The sequence below is a fragment of the Nannobrachium achirus genome (genome assembly GCF_963921795.1).
Source record: "Nannobrachium achirus genome assembly, chromosome: 17".
Taxonomy (NCBI): Eukaryota; Metazoa; Chordata; class Actinopteri; order Myctophiformes; family Myctophidae; genus Nannobrachium; species Nannobrachium achirus.
The window spans coordinates 44904878-44929651 of record NC_137824.1 but is presented as its reverse complement, the minus strand read 5'-3'; the positions used below and the strand labels follow the sequence as shown (position 1 = coordinate 44929651).

The 24774-nt window shown below is 42.4% G+C and overlaps 1 protein-coding gene across 1 annotated transcript in view; it reads right to left on the bottom strand.

Annotated features, from left to right (window-relative positions):
* Positions 1-10312: 10312 nt before the first annotated feature.
* The window catches only part of LOC308302511 (sodium- and chloride-dependent neutral and basic amino acid transporter B(0+)-like), a gene marked incomplete at both ends in the record, with an annotated part of 30420 nt that continues 15958 nt past the window's right edge, over positions 10313-24774 (bottom strand). The window contains 3 exons of the mRNA XM_080746767.1: positions 10313-10440; positions 22978-23107; positions 23775-23942. Of these exons, the coding sequence (XP_080602893.1) occupies positions 10313-10440; positions 22978-23107; positions 23775-23942 (426 nt within the window). The remainder of the gene's footprint in view (positions 10441-22977; positions 23108-23774; positions 23943-24774) is intronic.

Genomic DNA, 24774 nt, shown 5'->3' with positions numbered 1-24774 from the left:
CCCCCCTGCAGAAAAGAATGCACCAGCTGAATCATGGTATCACATCTGTGAAGCGATTGTTCGGTTGTACGACCAGCTCGGCTATTATTTAATGACATGAAATAGACTATAAGCACTCCCACGTTGTAATGATCCTGTTTGAAAGTCTGGTTCTATTATTTACTCACAGCCATTCAAATGTAGTTATGAATGTGGTTCAGTCGTGTTCTCAGAATCACTGAAACCTGATAAAGCTATAGTGCTCCTCGGAGCAGGTCTCCACAAGGTCAAGTAGGTTATTGTGTGCCAGAAATGTTGATGGAATATTAAGAATCAGACAGATCCATCTTGATCAGATGACTATAGAGATAATGTGTACCAATTTTTGTACAAAATATGTAGGAGTAATATAAAAAAAAATGTTTTGCTAAAATTGGCCTGTTGGTGGCGCCATAATAGGGCAATGTTAAAAGGGTGGCATTTTGTTCCTCAACATAGTGTGGACAGTGTATGCAAAGTTTCACCGCAATCGGGTGCGTTACTGATTTGAGGCATTTTGTTAAAAACAGGCCACAAACTTAGGGAGTGAACAACATCACGGGTAAAGAAAAGAAGACATATTTCACACAGCTGAAGACATTTAGCGTTACCACTAATGTTGCTGATACTGACAACAAGCCTCTCCAGACTGCCTTCGTTATTCTAATACCTGCACTCCAGGGGTCTCATTCTACACAGTTTGTGTTCTATTTCAATAACAGCGCTTGTTAAAAATACATCTCTATGGTGAACTTTAACCGTCTCTTTTACATTCAAAACACAGGCATATTGTATGATGAGATGAGATGACAGTATGGGAGCAAGCAGTGAATGTCACCAAAGAGACTTTAAAATAGATCAGCAGCTTCACTCACACTTCACGACTAAGCAATATAATGTCACTGTCCCAAATGTTGTAGGCCTGTTGTAGGCCTATCTCCATATTAATGATTTATGAATGACTTATTTTATACTTTGTCACATGACAGTGTTACTATGGTGAAAGAAATGCAAATGCCCTCTTTCCATGCCATACCCGAAGGCAGCATTCAAGGGAATTGCCTTGTCCACAATCTCCTGAACTTGCAGCATCTTATGTTGAAAGAATTGCCCTCTCATAGAAATCCGCCACATCTCCATTATTGACATGATTATGCTTAGTTCAGTGTGGTATGAAGCACCGAAAATAGCCGATGCATGTGTTGTAAGCTTGTAGATATGCTATGTTCTTCCTTTCAAAATTTACTTGGGTAAAAGAGTGCAGTAAGTATTGGTATCAAAATGTACTCAGAGTATCAAAGTAGAAAGTACTCATTATGCAGAATGTCCTATTTCACAAGTATTCAAATATAAAATGTATAAAAATCTTTTGAAAATAGCAGATCTACAAGCTCACAGTGAGTCGCATCATGGCACATTGTGAGCTTGTAGATCGGCAATTTTCAAATGGCCGAAATGTACATAGAGCTGAAGTGGCTGAAGTGGGTAATGCATGTTTTGTAATGATGAACAAAAATCTACAAAGTAACTAGTAACTGAAGTTTTTCAAATAATTGTAGTGGAGTAAAAGTATAATATTTGCCTCTGTGATGTAGTGGAGTAGAAGTAAAAGTATTCGAGGAAAGTAAAATAAAGTAAATGTACTTAGTTACTTTACAACACAGTCTCTCGTAGTGATGAAGAACTGCGATGGAGCGCATGTACACGTCTCATGCATCGTTCTCAAACATGTGTAAGACAAGGACCCCCAAATGTATAAAAATTGGGCCTGCAGACCCCCATCCCAAAGATTATTTGTGCCAGGGCCCCGAGAAGAGAAGACGTGTGTAAAAAAATAGGCCTATTCCAAACATTTTTTTGATTAAAAAAAATAATAATAATAATATTATTATATATATATATATATATATAGCAGATGCACAAGTTTGCACTGTATGACAAAGCATTGCACTGTGCTCTTTTATCTCCCTCCAGGTGGCCGGGTGGATCTGTCTGTCTGCACGCGCGAACACACACACACACACACACACACACACACACACACACACACACACACACACACACACACACACACACACACACACACACACACACACACACACACACACACACACACACACACACACACACACACACACACACCTGAAGTATGCCTAATAACCAACCCAGGGACCCCAGCTAATGTATTTTTAGTTGCTCAAGGACACTGCAGACTACTGAGTAATACGGGAGCTTCGTCTTGACCAAAGAAAGAAGGCAAGATGAGGAGAATGTAATTCATCCACAATTTGCTTTGCAGAGACACAACCTCCCTGCTCTGTGGAGCAGAGAGAGAGAGAGAGAGAGAGAGCGACAGAGAGACAGAGAAATATGGTTCTGATGTTTGGATAAGTCCCATTGACTGTATCATTAGCATGCTGAAAATACTGATATACTGAAAATAAGCTTGTAGATCTGCGCGCAACACCAGAGCTCAACCAAAAATAAAATGACATCAGAGCTCGACCAAAAATAAAATGACTTGTCTTTTAGTTCTACTGGATCTCTTCTCCACTAGTCCCTCCCTAACATTTTAGTCTAGTTTTTATTTGTTGTCGAAGTTGTCAATTGATTTAGTTTGGGTTTTAGCCCCTATGGCTTAGTTTTTATTTTGTTTCCGTCAGTGAAAAAAAGGTAGTCGACGAACATTTTTCGTCACAGTTTTAGACAACGAAATTAACAATGTAATGTTGGGATGATCAGAGTAGTTGATCCTCTCCGGTTGTGATTGTCAGTATCAGTAATGTCATTCCTAGATCACGGAAAAGGTTAGAGACGCCCAATAAATAATGCCTCCCTTCTCCTCGTGAGTGCTTCTCCTGGTGAGTATAACCTCTGGCTGAACACACAAAGAGCTTTACATTCCACATCCACGGTGGAACCTGCCTCTTCAAGTTCAGTGCTTGAATAACGTCTCTTCAGAAATGAGTTCCTAGGCCTCAAGTAAAAGTCAAATTTCAGTGCGCAGGGAAAGGTCAACCATAAATCATTTGGACCTGAACCAACAAGACACTGAGATGTGATTGACGAGTGACATTTAACTTATCAACTGAATCCAAACCTGCATTTTACATCTTTATCCCTCATCGCTGTGCATTTTACACACTACACGCACACACACTCTTCCATTTCAGGAAGTTCATTTAATATCTTCCCCCCTGACCCTCTGCCATTTCCTTCCATTAGGCCTGTGCTCGCCTTCCTTTTCTTTCATAACGTTGTGGATATTGAACCATCTCTTTGTTCAGTGCCATATTTGACTGGCTTGCAGCTGGTTTAGCCATGAACGCTTTGAGATTCTCAAGTGGGCCCAGATCCAGAAAAGGTTGAAAACAACTGTTCTACTCTTAATTAATTCTACTCTTAGTTGCTTTACACCACTGATTTTCACTAGAGAACCAAACAGCGCTTTTTCTGATTTTTTTGCAAGCTGGAAAATTGGAAAAATGAACCAATATTTGATTGTTGTAGGGAGCTAGAAAATCAGGCAATTGAAGGAAAAATGATTTTTTTAAATTCAATTCCGACTGAAAATTGGATTATACTTTAACCCCCTGACCCCAGCAACATAATTATGTCTACATGAACGTGTATACACAAGACACCCGGACGTAACAAAATAGAATAACAAAAACCCTGAAGTGGCTCTAGACAGGAGAGTGCAGTAAGACGGGAAAAGGATGACAGAAGACATGAAGCTAACAAATGAGCTGATGGCCAGTGAACCAAATGACAGCACCACCTGGCACCACCCGCAAAACATTACTTTAATGAGGGTTTTCTGTCACTTGAAATCTGTCATCGTTTAGCATTATAATAGCATTGCTTTTTGGTTGACTGTCATTCTCCAATGAGCTCAAATTATATTTTCAGTGTAAATTTGACTGTTTTACATAATGTTACATTTAACATTAAAACGGGCCTATACTTGCAATATCCTCACAGCCCACAGATGGAGAATGGCTGGCCTATGAGACGTGCATGTTACTAAAGCAATAAGCCACAAGAGGCGAGTGGTTACCGGGGGAGTATACACCGGCTGAGAGGCGTTGGGAAACACGAGGCGCAGCAGAGTGTTTTTTGACTTTTTGAAGTTTTTTGAAAAAGAAAGTTTTTTGAAAAAGAAAGTTTTTTGAAAAAAAAAAAGTTTTTTGAAAAAAAAAAAAGCTTTTTGAAAAAAAAAAAGTTTTTGAAAAAAAAAGTTTTTGGAAACTCCCAAAACCAGAGAAAGACACAATGTACAGAAATAGGACTTTGTGAGGATAGAAGGTGCCAGTGGGACCCCAAAAAAAGGTTTTAAAATAGAAAAAGTGAAAATTCATGGTGTAGGTCCTTTAAGAAGTTTAGAACCATATTCGATCCATACACATGTTTATTTTCATCCAGATTTAGCTGCTATGTATCACATCAAAAACGCTAGCATAGCAACCTAAGCTAAACAGCCGAGTGGTGCCTGGAGAATAGAGGGCGCTTGTTGCCTTTACAAGCCCCGTCCGGAGCCATTCAGTCACTGTCCTATGCATGCGGGCGGTGCTTAGAAGCACCCGCACGGCAGGATTTGAGAGGAAATCAAACGCTCGCTTCTCTAGTTCAGCCTCACGGCACAGTGGAAAGAAATAACGCACCTGGCTTTGATATAAACTGATTCAAGGTATGGGTTACAGTCTCAGGTATACCATGGCACCCAGCCAATCAGAATCAAGGAATGGAACTAGCCGTTTTAGAATTGAGCTTTTAGGCTCCTGTTATTTACAGGCAGCCTGGGAGTCAGGGTGCTTTGTTTAACAGTCATAACCACAATGTAGTGAATGTACCCCATGAGCAAGATGAGTAAATCATTTCCCAGCCTTTTGTTATTCCTTCACGTAAAGATAAACTAACACACATCCATTGAATTCCTAAACAAGAATACAATTTGGCTAAACTGGAAAACACAATGAAATAATTTCACTGGAAGTGGTGTGAACTCTCTTTCCTGGCTTGTGCTTTCACAGTGTCAGTTTGCTTGCCACCGTTTCCGGGGTCCTGACACAGTGCCCAGGCAGCCTCATCCTTCTCTCGCTGACCTTGTCTGTGACCGTGGTAGGTCCGCGTATAGAGGACCACATTTCTGATGTGGTCCGCCCATGTAACAAGTTCACAGCGATGTGATGCGATGCGAGAGTGTGGTCTAGCCCAGTGGTCCCCAAACTTCTATCCCCGTGACCAAAAAAAGAAATGTAACATTTGCCCGAGACCCAATCTTGTGAGACTAGCAGATCTACAAGCTGACAAAATGGTTGTCATACTATTGACAGATTATTCTGAGGACCCCTTGGAACCCCTTCAAGGACCCATGGGGTCCCCAAACCCCGGACTAGCTCTGGCCTGCTTGTATATGTATATCATACTGTATTTACTGAATTTCCCCCTTGGGATAATAAAGGTATATATCTATCTATCTATCTATCTATCTATCTATTTCACTCTACTCATATCAATAATATTTGAATGTCTGTCCGGTTTTCATTGTATCTGTCTCGTTTACACTGAACCCTGTGTGATGCCCGTAATTATGTTTAATAGATGCAATATTCCCTCTTTAGTTCCCAACGCAAGGAAATGCATTCATTTTACTGACAAATCGAAATGCTCATTTAAAATGTAAGTATCTTTGCATACCGGTACCGGTATGTCTCTCTGGAATCCGTAAAAATGGGAGAAAAGAAAATCCATAGGAATGAATGTACTAAACTGAATCACAGACATAGCACAGAGGTCAGAGAGTGCAGACTGTGGAGTGTAGTATATTATTACACAAGCCACACACTTACAAAAGGTGAGTGGCACTGTGAAATGACACTGTTACTGAGTCCCAGCATTTCAATAACATGAAAAGGGTTGACATGCTTCAGAATAATAACATTGCAGGCAGCTGAGACGCAGGGAGAGAGGAGATCCTCTGCTTCACTCCGGAAGGGACTGCACAGTGCACACTCCAGGGAAAGACGATGGACAGGTCTTTGCACACTGCTGCGTTTTTAGTTCCGAAATGCGTTTTTCAGGGCAAGGAGAGAGGGAGAGCTAGAGAGAGCAAGGGACCGAGTGGTGCGCGAAACGGGTGGCAGTGTGCAAACGTGACTGACATAACGTGAGGTTGATTTTTGTATTTGCGCGCTCCGAAATTCACTCCGATATTCGGCCCGAAAAACGCAGCAGTGTACAAAGACCTTAACTATTTATTATTGCACAACGCTTTTCGCCATGTTGGCTTCGTAAGGTGTCATGTATACAGCCGTGACTGATCACCGTCATTTATAGTGACATTCGAGATAACAATCTCCAGCCACCTGTGTGGCGACTCAGCCTATTGTTCAATCAATTGTTTGTACAAAAAGTATAAAAATGGACAGGAGTAAAAAATGCAGAGTAAAACATGTGACATTGAAATTTACCAACCCACCAGGCCAACCCTAACCTGACTGCCGCCAGATAGGTGGCAGCAGTGCGTACGGTACGCACTGCTGCCACCTATCTGGCGGCAGTCAGGTTAGGCCAACCCATTGTCTCAGGTAACAATTCTCTGTCAGAATTACAAAGTCAATTTGTTGACCACTTTATCAAAGGAATTGTCAAACATTCCTATGTTGCAGACATGACTCCACCAGATGGTGGCGGAACTTAACTTGTGAACTCAATGCTGCCACCATCTGGCAATATGAATATATAGTATATCCATCCCACATGTCAAAGGTTTATATACTAATATACTGTACCACATGAGGATGGCCTGGCAGCTATGTCAGACTATCTTAACTCAAGAGATGATTTGCTACTCAACATGACCGTTGTCCGTTGTCTCCCCAGGCGCGGCAGAGGGAGAGCAGAGCCCAGGATTACATAGGCACTGGGTGAAAATGGGTTACAAAATCGTGGGATAAATATTTAGAAGAAAAAAGAAACGGTGTGTTACATGCACATGGCCACCATCCCAAACGTCTCATTGAGAATATCCCATAGGGCAGTTCCTGCGTCTTAAGCACATTTGTAACCAGCGTGGTTTAGAGGAGAGTCGCGTCACGCTTTGATCTCGCCGCAGACTGAAAGTGGCGTCGCATGGAGCCTGTTCTCATTCTTAGCGAGCCTCTGCTGCTCTTCAGCCCAGTCCGACCCCATTATAACCGAGGCATTTTCACTCGCTGGTAAGTAGACTAAATCACGTCGTTTTCCCCCTTTTAACGCATTCACAGGCCTCTCCAAGGTAGACAACATTATTAAAAGGGGGAAAAAGACGTGATTTAGTCTACTTACCAGTGAGTGAAAATGCCTCGGTTATAATGGGGGCGGACGGGGCTGAAGAGCAGCAAAGGCTCATTAAAGAATGAGAACAGGCTCCAGTAAGTTAGGCTAAGCTAGCTTTCTACACTTACAATGGGAGTCGACGTAAGTGTCATAACTCTCTCTCTCTCTCTCTAGGGGTCTGTAACAACGCTGTAGACTTAGAGGTTAAGGCAGAGGATATCCAGAGGAGCTACCTGATTGTGTGTGTGTGTGTGTGTGTGTGTGTGTGTGTGTGTGTGTGTGTGTGTGTGTGTGTGTGTGTGTGTGTGTGTGTGCGTGTGCGCGTGTGTGTGTGCGCACACGCTTCTTCTAAAGTTTGTGTATGCAACCTGACAGTCGGTCGGTCGCTTATCTCCCGATTAGGGAGACTTATACATGTTCAGATACTTGAGTGTGTCATTATACTGCTTTACCCAAATACAGCTCAAGTGGAGTTGGTTTCTGACCATTAAGTGGTGACTAACATTATACTACATTATTGGATCCACTTCCACTGGGAGGTTATACTGTAAGTAAGTAACAGCTTTGGATGTCACATTATACAGTGTCTGCCCATCAGTTACGATATAAGCTGAGTGCATCTGTCCAATTACAATTTACAGTGTAGGCATGTATAGCAGACATTCTTATGCAGAGTGACTTGCAAGTGCAAAGTGGTAATAGGCAGAGTAAGCAGTCCAGATCATGAGCCGCCCAGATGAGATCTGCCACCTTTTCTTCTTCGTGACCTTCATGGTTCTTTGAGATGAGATGCTGGTCAGTCCGTTACATACAAGCCCTCTCTCTGTCCACTAATTGGCAGTGGTGTAAAGTAACCAAGTACGTTTACTCAAGTACTTAAGTGAAATAAATGTTGAGGTATTTTTACAATGTTCAATACTTTTACTTCTACTCAGATATTGTACTTTTTATTCCAATAAAATTATGTAAAAAAGAAAGAGTTACTAGTTATTATAATTAGTTATGTGTAGATTTTGATTATTATTTCAAAATGTAGATTAACCACTTCAGCCTTATGTTCCGGCGATTTGAAAATAGCCAATCTACAAGCTCGCGATGCGACTTGTGAGCTTTTTTTTTTTAATACATTTTGAAAACTTGAAATGGGACAGGTCTGCATAATGAGTACTTTAAGTATATTCTGATGCCAATACTTTTGTACTTTGTGCTCAAGTACATTTCTAATACACAACTTTTATTTATTTATATCTTTTTTTGCTACACTGGTTTTACCTCATGTTGTAAATTTAAGTTTCAGTTTCTTAAGATGGTTTTAGTAGCATGATGATTCTTTTCTTTATGAATTTTCATAATGTAGCACTTTGAGATATTTTTTTATGTAAATTATAAATAAAATCCATTATTATTGCGACCGTCAGGTCACAGTTAGTATGAAAACAGCTAGCTCATGTCCGTAGAGTGAGTGAATGAGTCAGTCAGTCAGTCAGTCAGTCAGTCAGTCAGTCAGTCAGTCAGTCACGCCTCATGTCATGCTCATGTCCTGTCACGTCTATGAAAGCCACAAGGAGGCAGCACAGAGCTGTGAGTGAATGTGAAACACGAAAAGGAAAAAAGGAAGTTATCCCCCACATTTTCCCCCGGATCTATTGTGCCAACTGCGACGACGTCAAGTTTTGCCGTATTTAGAAGCTCTGTCGACCTGCCGGTTCACTAATGACCATTAGGGCGTTTTACTTGTGATTATTATTATTAAAAGGATAATGATGTTTGCCTAAAATTGCTTATAAAAGTTGTGAACGTAGATCGTCTATTTTTGGCAAAGAGATTAGAGTATAAAAAGACTGTGTCTAAGTACTGTGTCTAAGGACTGACCAATTATAGTGGGTTTAAGTGGTACCGGATGTGCAGCTCGAGCTCAGCAAAGGTGAATTAATTGATCCAAGTGTATGATGGAGGACGATTTCACGATAAATTAAGATCTCCGTGATGTGATTATTGTGACCTTTTTTTCCTTCCTCTTCACAATTATCTTCCCACCCCTATAAGGGAGAGAGAATTTTAACTCCCTTGCGGTGTGAGCAAACATCATTTCCTCTTCCATTATCCTTGTGACTGCATTGATGCTATTTCATCTGAATGGTGGTTTGAGTCAAGTGACCTTGTGGCTGTGACTGATGGTGAGAAGTCCTGGCTGGCGACAGGGTTTCAGCTATAGAGAGAGGTTAAGAGCCTTTATTATATGCTCCGTATGAAAGCCACTATCATCAATATTCATGCCGGTGGGGAAACTCTCCAGAGACCAGCTGGCCTCCCATTTAGACTCAATCCCATTTTCAGAATGCATCCATCGACGCCACTTAAGGCCCCAGACAGACTAACACATCTCAATGAAAGGAACCTCAGCATCAGATCCAGACTGTCGCTGTTCTCTATCCCTTACACTGAGCAGGACTTTTAAATAAAATCATTTGTTACTGCCTCATAAAAACTCAAAAAGGAAATAGCAAACTCAATCATGTAGGATAATTGAAGTGACCAATATCCACATTATTACTGTACACATACAGTACTGTAGCCTGTCACAACTATATATACTATTATTTTCAACTGCAGAAAAAAACATAACAGTCCACAGCCACAAACCATTGTTTCATATTTCATTGCCACCCATGACAGCAGCAGCTTGAATTACATACACGTATATACACACAGCATACAACACAAGCAGCAGTAGCATAGAAAAAGCAGGGGAAAATAAGGAAAAGGAAAGGTTCCTACCTTGAGCCGACTACCTTGAGCCGACTTCTACTTGACCTCATCAGTTGTGTAAGTGATGGCCAGGGTTAAACTTTGGAACTCATCATAGAGAGATAGACAGAGACTCTCTCTAGGTTGTCCTCGGACCAGCAGTCAGCGGTGTCTCTGGTCATCAACAGCATCCAGTACTTTACTCCCATGCTGGGAGCTCCCAGTGTCAATGGCAGTGACCGACCAGCTTCATTCTCCTGGCTGCCAACTTCTCACTCTTGTTGGCCAGGGACTTCTGTGTAGTGGGCAGGCTTAAGAGTCCAGCACTCACAGCCGTGTAGGACTCTACCGTCGCTGAGAAGAAGGCAGAAGCTGAGTTTGATATGGTGGAGGAGGTCGTCTTTACACACACACACACTAGGTGTTCATTAATATGCACTGTCCCTCTCAAATATACATACACCCAGCCACGCACGCACGCACGCACGCAAGCACGCACGCACGCGCACACACACACACACACACAATTCAATTCAATTCAATTCAATTCAATTCATTTGGTGTTCATTAATATGCACTGTCCCTCTCAAATATACATACACCCAGCCACGCACGCACGCACGCACACGCACACACGCACACACGCACACACACACACACACACACACACACTCTTTAAAGTTTAGGCTGGGTACTTCATACAAAAGTAAATCTGAATTACATTACACACAATTAAGCTCTATTTTTTATGTAAATCTAAATGTCAATGCTAAGTTCCAAGCAGCTAATAGGACTAGCTAACTAGCCAACTCACCTGGTTGTGGTAATCGGTTGGAAAGAACTCCCAAGCACTTTGTCATGATGATGATATAACTTCTCTTTTCAACTGTCTTTTAGCTGTACGTTTTAACTCCCTGGCAATACTGACAACTCTACTCAACTTCCATGTTTAACTCTTTACTTACAAATATCATTGAGCTAGTGTCAAACACAATCGCCTGCCTGTCTGTCTGTCTCGCAGGGCGGAGCCTGCTTCCAGGGAGTGTCTGAAAATAACACTTTTTTTTAAGACTAGCCTACCGGTATATTTATAATAAATAACAACTAAGAGAAATACTTTTAACTATCACTCTATTTGAAAATAGCCGATCTACGAGCTCACAAGACATCACAGTAAGCAAGTCAATGGATCAGTAGTAGGTCTATTATTGCGATCGTAGGTCGCTATTTAGTATGAAAACGTGCAGCTCATGTCTGTCTGTCTGTCTGTCTGTCTGTCTGTCACACCCCATGCATCACAATGATTTAGCAAAAGAATGGACAAGAAAGAAATCATGCACTGACCTTTTCTGATATCACAATGATGACTCGACCAGCTCAGCATTCTCAACGGGCCCGAAAATTAAGGCCTGGCCCTAACTGGGCCTTAACTGTGCTGTGCCTAGCATAGATTTTGCCCAACCATGCAAGGCAGTTAGGGGTTCAGTGTCTTGCTCAAGGACACTTTGACACACGGGAGTCAAACTTGTAACCTGACAATTACTTAACATTCTTGGCTTTTATTCTGTGTTCAGCAAATGTTATTGTCCAGAATCTGTTTAGTTGCCTTTTTTTCCTCTCCTTGAACAATGGAAAGCCGTCAGCATTTGCAGGGAAGTGATACATCATCAGTATCTAGCATTTCAAAAGAAAAGCAAAACCGCATTCACTGGACTTTAAATTGGTCTCCGTCTATTTATTCTTTTTGACCACCGACATATCACATTGGGTCAGCATTATATGCGAAGTTAGAAGTCAAGTCAGTTCCTCTGTGAGGGATGCAATTCCACGGCAGCTCAATGTATTAGGGATTGAAACTGGCTAATACATGCTATAATTGAAATGAATCATTCACTTAAAAACATCTGTTAATAAATATGTTTATTCACTGCAAGACTTTTGTCTCAATTATCCTGTCCATATACTGTATATACTGTATTATATGAATCAGAACCATAACAATTATATGTCTATTGAAGAAATAAAGGTCATAATATGTACCTCTGTAAATCTTTACACTGTACCGCAGACCAAAGAGAAAACACAAAACATTTGCTTTAATTACATTTCAAAATAGAAATGAAAAGTTATTTTAAATGTGTCCAATGAGTAAATATTCCAAAAGTAATCCAACACAAAACTTGTTGATCTTATCTATACTATAATTTTGCGAATGTCTGAGTGAGTGTCTGAGTGTCTGTCACAGCGTTTCTCCTCAGTGGCTGGAGCAATTGATCTGAAATCGCATCACCATAAGCATATGAACACACCTGACATAACTGTGAAGCCCGTTTGTCACTTTCACAAATCATATGCTGTATATTAGCATTTTTATGGTGTATCTACTATCTATTCTGCATCTAGCTTGAGGCACATCTATTCTGCATCTAGCATGAGGCAAAATGTTTAACCAGCTCTCTCTCTGTGTGTGTGTGTGTGTGTGTGTGTGTGTGTGTGTGTGTGTGTGTGTGTGTGTGTGTGTGTGTGTGTGTGTGTGTGCAGGCAGGCAGGCGGGTGTGTGTGCAGGCGGGTGGGCGGGCGGGCTGGGGGGGGGGGGGGGGGGGGGGGACAGTATCTCTGTAGCCATTAAACGAAACGGGTTTCTTACATTGATGCTCCTACAGTACATCATGCAAGCACCAGTTAAAGTTACTTTCCATCCCTCATATACTGTGTGCACAGTGCACATCCCATAACCCACACACTGCACATCATTTTGGAGCTCATATCTTTGAACGGGTAAGGGCTAGTTTTCCAAAATCTGGTAATCCAAATTTCTGAAAATAAAACGGAAATGCAATACAAATAAAAGGGGTGGGGGGGTGTATTCCTGACCCAACCTTTAAGTCAGGACGACTCAGGAGGTTCCTTTGTCCTGTTGTTTTGAATTGTTCCAGAATATAAACCATCAGAATTTTTCTTTTGAGACAAACATCTCCTCTTCAGGTGACAAAGTTCTTCGCCCACTCTATTCACCAGTTTGACAAGTTCTGATTCTGGTTTAATAAAGGCTTAAAAGTGTCTCTTTGACAAACCATCACCAAGCACTCTCTCTGTTCATATCTAAATGGAACCCCTGGCCGCCCCCTGAACTTTTCTAGCTGTTCCTGGTATACCGTACTTTCTTCCTGGAAAAAAAAGACTGTTACAAAATCAAAAGTAATCAACAAATTATAGCCTACTAAACTGATCAAATGTTGGCCAAATTGTCAAATTGTTAAACATCGCAATGCTATTTTCACGACATTTATCTGTGGAGCTGAGTCAAACAAAATGCCTCCTACAGTAAAGTGCTTGTCAGGGTGGAGGGCGTCCCCAAATAATTTGGGGGGTTTGCGGTCTGAAAAGGTTGAGAACCAGTGAACTATAATAGTAGCCTACTGCACATTTATAATGTGGAGCACACCAGTGAAATGGATACTGTGTGTGTGTGTGTGTGTGTGTGTGTGTGTGTGTGTGTGTGTGTGTGTGTGTGTGTGTGTGTGTGTGTGCGCGTGCGTGCGTGCGCACCGGCTTCGACTGCTCTCTTCGCATTCAATCCGACTTTTTCACCATTTCTCAGACGTTTGAATGCAGAGAATATGCACTGGGTATCAACGGAGGAGTATCCACGGTATCCTGTTCACCGTGCACTTTGAAGTACGCATGCGCCGATATCTGTCGCCTGGAATATTATTCCCCTCAGGGGAATCGAACCCAAACCGTGGGTTTGTTGCATCCGTGCTCTACTGACTGAGCTAATGAACGGATGAAGTGACTCCTTTTTTGTGCATTTATCTATGACGTGGATAGTGGGGTAGATGTTGATAGTGAGGGACTGAATATTTACTATTCTGTCCATAACGGCACATAACTCGGTAACGCGGCTGAGTGGGATTGGGCGCCGATGACCCCCGTGAGTCGCCACCGAGGCGAGCGCTAGCGAGCCGAGTTGCCGCGACGAGCGGTGGTCCGTCGGGGTCTGTGGCGTGGGGCGTTACACCGGGGAACAGAGCATACTTGGCATCTTGGCATCTGGTTCGAGGCTGGGAATCACCTCAGGTTTTATTTTTGCGCTCCTCTGAGGTTGACCACTAGATGTCGACATTTTACTACTAATATCTCTGCATTGGCATACTGGATATCCAAGTATCCTGGATACTTTCTGCATTGAAGAGTCTGAAAGCACGTGAATATTTCGCATTAAGTGCGTTGATATCATTAGAAGCAGGTGGCGTGCGTGCGTGCGTCATAGGCGAAAATGGCGGGGGGCACAAGGGGTTTTTGTCACCTTCCAGGTCCAATTTCGTCCCCTCCATTCACTTCCAGAAGACCCCCCTGTCCCCCCCAGTCAAGGACATAGTGGTCTAAATTCTGAAATCATGCACTAAACACGATCAAAGCGATTTACGATGCTTTTTGAATGATTTATAGATGCTAACACCCCTCTGTTTTCCTGCAAAATGGTTTGGTCTGTGTTGCCAAGTTCTTAGAAACAAGCAGCCAGCTATATGAAAACCACAATATTCCAGGGTGGTTTTCATATAGCTGGCTGCTTGTTTCTCTCGCAAAATCTGGCAACATGTGGTGTTTGCTGTGAAATGAAAGTTACCGGAGGACACTGCTGCTACAGCTGAAACTCAATAGAACACAATATTTATAACTTTGGTTCTGCCATTTCAAATAGTTAATAAGGAATGCCGCCACCCTGGACAAGGAAAGGATTACTTGTTGTTTTTGTTGCCACCCTGGCCTGGACATGGAAGCTAAAGGATTACTTTGTTGTTACTTGGGCTGTGTGTGAGACGAGAGGACTGGAGGAGGAGGAGGAGGAGGAGGAGGAAGGATTTTCAATTCTCAAGCCGGTAATGAACGACATTTATACCGTATTGTGTTCTGGACTGGCGGCCTGTTCTAACCTGTGCCAACTGCTTGTGGACTGTATTATTGTATTGTGTGTTCAGTGTTCTGACGGCTGAGCGGCTGTCATGCTTCTGAGTTCTGAGTAGGATACTGTATAGTATTTTATTGTGGCCAGTGTTTTGAGTGATGAACGGTCGCTGTGCCAAATTGCTGCTATAGTCGGTGTTCTTGAGGTAAAAAGTTAACCATAGAAACATGAAAGAAACGTTGGTTATGACGAGAGGACTGTTTAATGTCAGTGTTTGTGTTGAAGTGTGTTTTAAGCTTTGGTTGTGTTGGTTATTGCAGTACTAGTGATAACTTGATAAGTAAATAAATAATACATCATAAAACCGTTAATGCCCGTATCTGAAGGAAAATGAGGGGGGAAAACCGCCCGAAAAGCGATCTCTGCACGCAAAAAAAACGAAAACGCGCGCGCGCACGGACGCGCGCGTGCTTCGCAGCGCGCGGCGGCGCGCGCACACGCACGGACGCGCGCGTGCTTCACGCGTGCTTCGCGCGCATTGGTCCCCTTCTATGCTTTTCGTGGGTCTGTTCAGCCATCTGTTCAGCGCTTCAACTCTGAAGTGTATGCTTATGATTTCATGATGTACAGATGGCTGTGCTGTGGGAATGGGCGTCCCCTGGGGTTCTATAAACGTATATTGTTTTAACCAATTAAATGGCAAGTGGTGCTTTTATATAGAGCCTTTATCCAAGGCGCTTTACAATGATTGCACATTAGGGAAACCGTGCAAGGCACCAACCTTCAGCGTCTTGCTCAAGGAAACTTCGACACTTCGACTCTGGGGGAGCCAGGGATCGAACTGCCGCTCTACCCCCTGAGCCACTGCCACCCATGGAAAACATCTGTTTCTTTTTAACCACTTTAACCATTATTTTAATTTTGGCTATTCAAAAATAGCAGATATACAAGCTCACTGTAGATCTGCATGAAAATTGTGCACATCTTTGAATATAATATATATTTTGAAAGCAAACATTTCTAACTCAAATCTTGGTTCGGGGGGTCCCTTGAACAAAATGTTTTGAAAGCGACGTCCGTGGCCAAATACAGTACATAGCATTGTTGGGGGTCCTTGACATGAAAAAGTTTGAGCACCACTGATACCGAAACATAGATTTTTCAGGAAATCGTGTAATTTAGAGGATATTTAGTAGAATGGGGTGCTCGGGTCTTAATGGGTATTAGGTGACATGATTCTCTGCGGAGATAGATGCTCTGGAGACACTGACAACAGCTGACTTGACATCATAGCATTGAACGCCGCCATTACACAGGAAGGGAGGTAATTGGATTCACAAATCAGCAGACAGATCCTGGTTTATGGTGTCACTGGAGTCGTACATCAAGCCCTGGTGGGGGGTTTGTGAGAACCTCTTGGCTATAAGGCAGGGACGTGCAGAGAATGTTAGAGAGGCAGGGACTGAAAATAGCAGACCTCCAAGCTACCTTCCACAGTACTTTACTCCTATGCTGGGAGCTCCCAGTGTCAATGGCAGTGACCGACTAGCTTCATTCTCCTGGATGCCAACTTCTCACTCTTGTTGGCCAGGGACTTCTGTGGGCAGGCTTAAGGGTCCAGCACTCACAGCTGTGTACGACTCTATTGTCGCTGAGAAGAAGGCAGAAGCTGAGCTTGATATGGTGGAGGAGGTCGGTTTACACACACTATGTGTTCATTAATATGCACTGTCCCTCTCAAATAAACATATCATAAAATACGCCCGAGCTTGGAGGTCGGCTATTTTCGGTGTGAAACCACACTGAACTAAGCATAACCAAGTCAATACTGGAGATGTGGCGTAATGGCATGGATTTCTACACAGAGATGGCATGGAAAGCGGGCATTTGCATTTCTTTCACCATAGTAAAAATTGCATTTATGGTCTGGAGAGGGCACTTTTTACAGACAGATAAAGGCAGGGGCTCAAGCCCCCTTTGATGTCTTTGTGTGCACGTGCCTGTTATAGGGCACACAAGCACCGATGTCTGGCACATGAACAAAACACAACATCTCAGTTAAAGAGACTAAACAATTTGGGGACTGCCCATAAGTCTGAAGGTTCATTAGTCCGAATTTAGTCAGGGTTACTGAGGTTAGGGTTAGGGTTAGGGTTAGGCATAGTATTCTTAACAAATTTGGACTAATGAACCTTCGGACTAATGAACCTTCGGACCAATGCCATGGCACTAAAAACATTTACCACGGTCGCTAGCTATTGATACCAAACTAGCAACAGGAACAGGATGGCAACCTGGAGTTGTGTGGTGGGGTCGAAAGGCTGTTTAGTTTGTTTTGGCTTTATTTCAACACTGTGTGGTGGAGACGTTTACAGACACAATGACAGGTGTGAAGTGGCCAGATAAGGCCCTGTCTCTCTCATTTCAGTTTTTTTCCTTTCATTTTTGGGGTAAAACCCTACATACACTGTCACCGACGACAAGCTACACGTCAGTCACACAGCCTTACAGGAGCTACCTGTAAGAAAGCACTTTAGCCATGAATAAAATATTTCAGCTTTGTCTTTGAAAACTATTCAGACAGAGAGACAGTTCCCTTGAATACTGCAGACATAAAGGCCAAAGTGTCAAACAGTTAGATCTAGCTAATAATCCCCATCCAGCAGACTCCACAGCAGGAGAGCTATACTTAAAACCATGAACACCGCTAAAGAAGATGTGATGCAAATGTTTAACGAGTGAAAACCTCAGAGTTTCAAATGGAAAAGGAAAATGCTCCAGTGTGAATCTATAAAACCCACTCTGGAGATCTTTTAAGATCTGTCCTTTTAATCGTAGATTAAACAGATTCCTTGTCTCTCTGACCCACGAGCATCCAGGCTGAGAGCATGGAGGGTTTACAGAACTAAGTAAGTAAATCTGCCCCCAGATCTGCAAGCACATACAATCTGTTGTGAAAAACACTTGACATGACATGACATGACATGACATGACATGACATCACATCACATCACATCACATCACATCACATCACATCACACAAACAGAATCACAAGGAAAGATACATTCTAAAGATAATTAAGGAGATTGCTTCCAGAAGTACCGACCGGTAGGTACAGCCTGGGGTCTTCAACAGGGGGTCTGGGACCCCTAGGAGTCCTCAGAGTTACTACAGGGGAGCCACCAAATCTTTGTGTGATATACAAACTTTCTTTTTTCTTTTTTTACATTCATATACACCTGAGCGCTATAGCATCCCTATCCTGGGGGAACATTTAGCATTTAAAACATTTAGTACTATCTACAGAACAAGCTCACGACGCCTCGCAGTACGTTGCTCTCTCTCTCTTGTGCTCATGAAACATTCATGTCTGCTCCTGCTTTACACCTATTTCAGCAAGGCTTTGTTTCTTATTAGTGTTGTAGTCGAGTCTACCTAAAGCGAGTCCAAGTCAAGTCCAAGTCATATGGGGTTCGAGTCCGAGTCGAGTCCGAGTCAAGAGCCCCTGGGAGGGGGCCGAGTCCGAGTCGAGTCCGAGACCAATGGGAGGCGAGTCCGAGTCGAGTCCGAGACCAATGGTAGGCGAGACCGAGCCGAGTCCAGTTTTCTTTTTTTTCCTTTTTTTTTTTTATAGGTAGGCTGCAGAAAACAATATATATATTTTTTTTTCGGACACACACACACACACACACACACACACACACACACACACACACACACACACACACACACACACACACACACACACACACACACAATGCAAGAACCCCTCGTTCATGTGCATGCACCTGTCTGGTGTTTCCTACCAATACCTTTCAAATTAATGGCTTGTCTTCAAATTAAATCAATAGGTCTCCCCAAATTACATTTGGTTGCTGTCAATGCTGTGGTTTAGGTTTGAGGGAGTTTTTTGGAGAGGTAGTTTTTTCCCATACCAATTTTCTGTCTAAGAACTAGACATTTGAGTTGCTACAATTACATTTTCTCCCAGGCAGAGAACAAGTACTTTAGTGTACAAATAAGACTTGGCATATACTGCAGTACAATATCCCAAATCACAGACGATAATTAGGCCTATCCAGTCTAATATCATGATATGGATATAATATTGATGCCCATGCACCAAAAGGCCAAGTGATAACAAAAATAATATTATTTAAAAAATAATTATGTCTACTACTGTAATCTATAACATTTTTAAACATTGCTGTTATAGTTGCATTGAAATAGAGCATGCATGATTTTAGCAAAACATTTTTCAAACAAACTCTTATCTTAATATTTTATTTTGACTAAAAGCTAAAATAAATAAATAAGGTTTTCCCATTCAAACACATAGCAGTATGTGCCTGTCTGCATTTCATTGTTTAAGGTGAGAAATGTAGGCTACCCTATGTCATTAGTCTGATGCCTTTCAAGTACAAGGCAAAACAATACCCCATGTCACTGCTTCAAGTTGTTTTGATTCGTTTTAACCTCTCTACAGGGACTTACAATGTTACACTTCTCTCTGTTGATCAGTGCACTTTAAAACTTTCGGATGAGGCTTGCTTAACGAGTAATAGACTACACCTGGAAATACAAAAAGACATAAATTCTTAATCCAGCTGTGCGGGTGGATTAAACTACACAACACATGATCACAAAGGCTTGTGTTTGGAAGCTGTTAGGACTTATTTATTTGGGGACACAAGGATAGCCTGCAGGTAAGAGGAAAGTGGACTGTTGTGCTGTTGTCTGTTTGGCGAAAAAAATAACTTCTGGGAAGATTAGATGCTTGCTGCTGTGCAGAGTGGGGCTCTGTGTGTGTGTGTGCCGTGTGTGCGTGTGTGCTACTAGGCTACTGTGTGCCTATCAGATGCCAGAATGCTCTGTTACTTAACAAGGCAGCTCTCTTAATGTTAACGTGAATGCGCTCCTCATATGGATATAACATTTATTCCATTGCATTGTAGTGACTTGACTCGAGTGGACTCGGTGGGGGGCGAGTCCAAGTCAAATTAGACCGAGACCGAGACGAGTCCAAGTCAAATTAAGGGCGAGACCGAGACGAGACCGAGTCAGTGAAAATTTGGACTTGAGTCCTGACTCGAGACGAGTCATTGACTCGAGTACTACAACACTATTTCTTATGACACTGAAATCAAAAGCTGTGCCTCAGTCTGTCGCTATTGATCATAGTAGTGGTCTTCAACAGGGGATCCAGGATTCAGAGTTACTAAAGGGGGTCTGACAAATCTTGGTGTGGCGTGGAAGATTAGCTAACAATAGCAGATAAAATCTCACAACGTCTCATAATTGTTCTAAATAAACATATTTATAAATAAATGAATACATTGGTATTTTTATTTTTATTACTATTATTGCATTGTACTAGGTGTCTTCTTTTTCCATCTACAACAAATCTCTTTGCCAAAAATAGCAGATCTACAAGCTCACAACACGTCGCAGCTAGTAGATATTCTAATTTTGGCTAATGTTCAGAATAGGGATGCTGGGGTTCAAGAGGTTAAACATCAAGTATAAAGTTATTGCCACTGAATTGTAATGTTACTTTATAGCAACATACATGTTTGTCATGTTCGCAAATATGTAAATCTTTCCCCCTACGATACAGTATATCATAAGGAAAACGTGAGAGAATAAATTAACAATATAATTCAGTGGGTGCCGTGGATGAAAACGTTATTTACAGGGGTGCCCTGGGACCAAAATGTTTAAAACCCCCTGGTCAAGGGAGGCATTTATACTTTATATGAATAATAATCAGTCATTCTCCAACCACCATAGGAGCAGCACTCTCTCCATGGTCATTCACTAACCCCCTGACACGACAAAGGGGTTTCTCTTCATTCCCTGCTTTGCATACATCAGTCCACAGCTTGTCTGTGCTGCCTTTCTTGGTTTCAATGACATGATGAGACTATTCTCTTCTGACTTCTCTTCTGACAGCACAGACAGAGAACTCTCATAAGTATTTGTGCATTCCAGCTGCAGCAGCTTGTTCGTTTCCCACACCTGGAAATCTCTGTAGAGCTCCTGTCTGGAGGAGTTCCATCAAACACCTACAGTTGATGGAACTTTGTTTTGGCCTACAAAAGATAATGCCATAGTGGTTGATTTTGCAGAGAGCAAGGCTCTTCGAGTCTCCTTCAAATAGTGGTGAGTAGGCCTATAAGCTATACGAAATTGCATTGTCATGGGCCGCTGTGCCAATTTAAGCGGCTCACCAATCTAACTATTGATATTTTAATACTGTGTCTGTGAGTGTTCCTCATTGGGGCTGTTTTGAAGTGGTTCGGTTGGGGGGCCCGATCATTGTGGCTTGCCTACCGGCCCGGTTTTGGCCGGTACTGGCCGCTACTGGCCTTGTAGGTAGCTAGTGAAGGTCGTGGAGGGAACACCATAATAGACTGTATCACAGCATGTGAAAATAATTACATGCACCACTACATTCCAATCACAGCACAACTCCATGCAGAATGCTGTCCTGAAGTATTCCAACTGCTGTAGCATGACATACTACTTCCCATATCATAAAACACAATGCTGCTCACCTTCCTCAGAGGGCACCATGCAGGCACGGACACACATAGACATCAAAGAGGGCTTGAGCCCCTGCCCTTTTATCCACCTGTAAAAAACTGCCCTCTCCAGACCATGAATGCAGTTTTGAAGAAATGCAAATGCCCTCTTTCCATGCCATACCTGAAGGCAGCATTCAAGAGAATTGCCTTGTCTCCTGAACTTATAGCAGCTTATGTTGAAAGAATTGCATTGCATGTGTAGAAATCCATACCATTACGTCACATCTCCAGTATTGACTCGTTTAATGCTTAGTTCAGTCAGTGTAGCATCAAGCGTCGAAAATAGCCGACCTCCAAGCTCACAACGCGTTGCAGCGTGACTCGTTGTGGGCTTGGAGGTCTGCTATTTTCGATGTTTTCATCAAAAGTGCCCTTTTAGAAAATGTCAGCCCCTGCCTCTCTAACATTCTCTGCACGTCCCTGGAGGGCACCAGTTCAGTGTGTGGGGCATGGTTTATGTGGTGAACATCTCACACCTGCAGGAATAGGCACCAACAACATATCCCCTTTAAAGCTTCAATAGCTTTACAACGTACAGTCATAGTTGCTTTGAATACCATAGTTATATTTACATCAGTGATCACTACATGGAACTGTTATGAAACGGCTCCCACACGGTGCCGGCAGTATGTGATCATTGTATTTTGGTATTGTTACAAACAATGATGAGCATTGCTTGAAACAATAAACCAAAATTAAAATCTACACTTACAATTGGTTTTCTTTTAATGATAAATCATTAAAGAGGAACTAGGCAAGTCTGTGTGTATACAAACACACTCCCCCCTCCCCCTCTCCTAGGTCTTTGATGCTTTAATTGATTAGAGAGATCACTAACGAGCACAGAACAAGTTTGACCCTTGTATGGCCCAATCAATCAACTCAGTGCGCAACCCATTTGAAGTTCAAAGGGAGCAATAGGCTTAAGGTTTCCCTTTAAAATGTGAAAGACACAAAGGCATCAACATTATAAAATAATAAATAATTATTTTATAGAATATTTTTTCCAACAAAATTTCACACAAGTTCAACTTGCGCGTACACACACACACACACACACACACACACACACACACACACACACACACACACACACACACACACACACACACACACACACACACACACACACACACACACACACACACACACATTACAATGTATGCATTTGGCAGACGCTCTTAATCCAGAGCCATTTACAATAAGCAAAGGTAATACATCAACATCAATACAAGGTAATATACATCAACACGAATATATCAAATGCATAGAAATAGTCATCCAAGAAAAAAAACGTAGGTAGACCAAGCACCTATTCAGTAAAAAAACATTATAAAAAAAGTATGGTCATTGAGGATAGGCAAGTGCTACACACAGACACACACATCAGAAACTTGTGTTGGCGATGACGACTATGTCAGGTTTTGGCGGACTGTGATGACCGTGTTGAGCGTAGCGTTGGCCACGATTGACATCCAGGTAGGGACGCCAGTCCTCAGACGGAGAGCATAGACACTTCACCCGCTGTGGGATGGAGGACACAGGTCAGAGAGGTCACCACAAGAAAGAACCCATAATCTTTATTGGTCAAATTAGACTCCTCCCTCCCCACCAGATACAGTGCATCAGTGGTTCCCCTTCTCAAAACTATGTTGTGCCATGGACCTTGGTCATGGACTTTGGTCCGACCACCTAAACCTAACCTTAACCCTAAACCTAGTAAAACTAACGCTGGTGAACGCTAACCTGGTGAATCTTAACCTGTTCAGACCAACGGCTGTTCGAACCATGGGGAAGACCCCATTAACCCACACCCGCCCCATATTTGCATACTGGTTACCCTGATTGGTCCCTCACTACTTCGGAGGGAGTGAAATCCAATCATAACTGAATAGTGCCAGACCAAATCTGCCGAGGGCAATTAATATTTGTTATTATTTTGCATTAGCAGATTTGTCTGGTTAGAAAACTAGAAAAAAATAGTAAAACTAGTATCTACCCATTCGCTCAGCACCTGCTCTACTAGGGTTGGATGTGCATGTCATCTCCCCTTTTTTCAGATTTGTCTGGTTCCCAGGCTAAGTCCGAGGACCCCTGGGGGTCTCCGGACATCCACTTTGAGAACCACTGCAGTACATCACTTCTGAATATCCACAGAAACGATCACAAGATGACAGACAGTCATGCTCACCGTCCACAGGCTGCCCTCTGCTCTGACCAGTTTATACACGGCAACGATGGGGATCCAAACAATGCAGAACAGAGCCATGCACCAGCCCAGCGCCAGGCCCCAGGCTGGGTACTCCACGTCCCCATAGGTAGGAGCGACAAACGGTGACAGAGACCAAAACAGGATGACCTGCATGTGGACGGGGCAAAAAGGCATGGCAGTGTTCATTTAAAGGAGCTATAGTCAACTCTTTCTTGAAAAACCAACGCTAAAATAAAAATAATGTTTCGAGAATATTTTATTAAAAAGATTAAGCTTCATATACTGTATAGTTTCTATTCAAAGATGACCACAAAAGGCGTAAAATAATGATGAAATAATCATTTTGGCCATTGTCAGGCTGACTTTGTTTTTATCCCTCTTCTATTCTTTTGGATTGACTAGTCCTTACCCGTTCAAAGATATGAGCTCCGAAATGATGTGCAGTGTGTGGGTTATGGGGTGTGCACTGTGCACACAGTATATGAGGGATGGAAAGTAACTTTCTGGTGCTTGCATGATAATATGTAGGAGCATCAATGTAAGAAATACCCGTTTCGTTTAAAGGCTACAGAGATACTGTGTACCCCCCCCCCCCCCCCACCCGCCTACACACACACACACACACACACACACACACACACACACACACACACACACACACACACACACACACACACACACACACACACACACACACACACACACACCTGGTTAAACATGTTGCCCCATGCTAGATGCAGAATAGATATGCCTCATGCTAGATGCAGAATAGATAGTAGATACACCATAAAAATGCTAATATACAGCATATGATTTGTGAAAGTGACAAACGGGCTTCACAGTTATGTTAGGTGTGTTCATATGCTAATGGTGATGCGATTTCAGATCAATTGCTCCAGCCACTGAGGAGAAACGCTGTGACAGACACTCACTCAGACAGACATTCGCAAAATTATAGTATAGATAAGGGATGTAAACA